The sequence below is a fragment of the Beta vulgaris genome, chromosome 8 (assembly GCF_026745355.1).
Source record: "Beta vulgaris subsp. vulgaris cultivar EL10 chromosome 8, EL10.2, whole genome shotgun sequence".
In the NCBI taxonomy this organism is placed as follows: domain Eukaryota; kingdom Viridiplantae; phylum Streptophyta; class Magnoliopsida; order Caryophyllales; family Amaranthaceae; genus Beta; species Beta vulgaris.
In genome coordinates, this window is record NC_079209.1 from 28,004,064 (window position 1) to 28,005,591 (window position 1,528).

At 37.8% G+C, this 1,528-nt stretch overlaps 1 protein-coding gene across 1 annotated transcript; it reads left to right on the forward strand.

The window, feature by feature from the left end:
• The first annotated feature begins 258 nt into the window (after positions 1 to 258).
• Positions 259 to 1,020, forward strand: LOC104901274 (uncharacterized). Its single transcript, XM_010688826.1, has one exon. The coding sequence runs from the start codon at positions 259 to 261 to the stop codon at positions 1,018 to 1,020; it is 762 nt and encodes a 253-aa protein (XP_010687128.1).
• Positions 1,021 to 1,528: the final 508 nt, after the last annotated feature.

Sequence of the window (1,528 nt, forward strand, 5' to 3'; positions counted from 1 at the left end):
AGAGTGTGGGGGACTTGACATCTATCTTTTGCTGCTAGGTGCCAATTAATCAACAGTGTGCTCATGAGCATTCACACTTACTGGGGGCAGCTATTTATCATCCCTAAAAGTATATTGAAAGAAGTGAATTCAATTTGTAGATGCTTTCTTTGGGCTGACACCCATAATGACACAAGACCAGGTGCTGTTGCTTGGGAAAAGTTGTGTAAAAAGAAAAAAGATGGTGGTTTGGGCTTCAGAGACACAGGGTTATGAAACATGGTTGCTCTTAGTAAGCTTGCCTGGGGAGTGGCACAAAAGCAAGACAACTTATGGGTGAAGTGGGTACATGGAGTCTACATTAAAGATTCAAACTGGGCCAGTTATACTGCCCCTACCCATGCCAGCTGGGCATGGAAGTATATCTGTCAAGCAAAAAACATGATGACTGAGAAGATTAATGGTAGCCAGTGGCTCATAAATGGCCAATTTAGCATCAAGCAATATTACCAGATATTACTGAAGGGCAGCAGACAAGTAAACTGGGCTAGATATCTCTGGAATAGGTACTCTATTCCTAAACACAGACTAATTATGTGGTTGGCCATTCAGAACAGACTCAAAACCAGGCAAAGATTAAAGCAAATGAAGATATGTATGGATGACCAATGCTTGCTTTGTCAACAACAACCTGAAACTATCACTCACTTGCTATTTGAGTGTAAATTTAGTGAGCTGTGTATCTCACAGGTGCTGCAATGGCTTGGAGTTACATGGAGACCAAGAAACTTGACCCAGCCATGCAGATGGACAATGAACAGATATAAAGGAAATAGGACTAGGAAAATGGTCTTGCTAGCAGCAATAGCTGCTACTGTTTATGTTATTTGGAGAAACAGGAACTCTGCTCACTGGGATCAGATGATAATGACTATTAGCAAAGCAGTGCAGGAAACCAAAATGAATGTAAAACTGAGAATTACTCAGATTCTTAGTGCTAAGGTTACAGAAATTGATAGGAGATGGATTGAAGATTTGTAAAGTTGGGCATGTCCAACTGTAGTATGTTTGCTGGCTTATTGAGCTAGCTTAGGCTGTTTGTGTGGGTTGTGCTATGAATCTTTCTTAACTTCCAAAAAAAAAAAAAAAAAATTAAAAACTAAAATTTGGTGTATTGTGTGTGGATAATTGGTTTAGGTTTGGTTTATTTGGTTTAGTAATTTTTTATGATGATTTTTAATTTTCCTATTTGCAATTTTGAGAGCTAATAAGCTCAATTTTGCATGCACTAGAGATTACTCAAAAAATTATAAATTTAGTGATGTTAGAAGGCATTGGAAAATTTTTGTGTCATGGTGAGTGAATCCACTAAAATTGTTGCAAAATTGTTGTATGAGGGTGAGTGGATCGACCAATACACAAGAAGAATTAATAACTATGAAATGAAACACCACCCTACCATCATTTTATATGTAAACTAGAACAAGGAGAAGAATTACAGAACGAAAGGGAAACTCATCTATCTCAAGCATGTGCACAATCTGTCCTA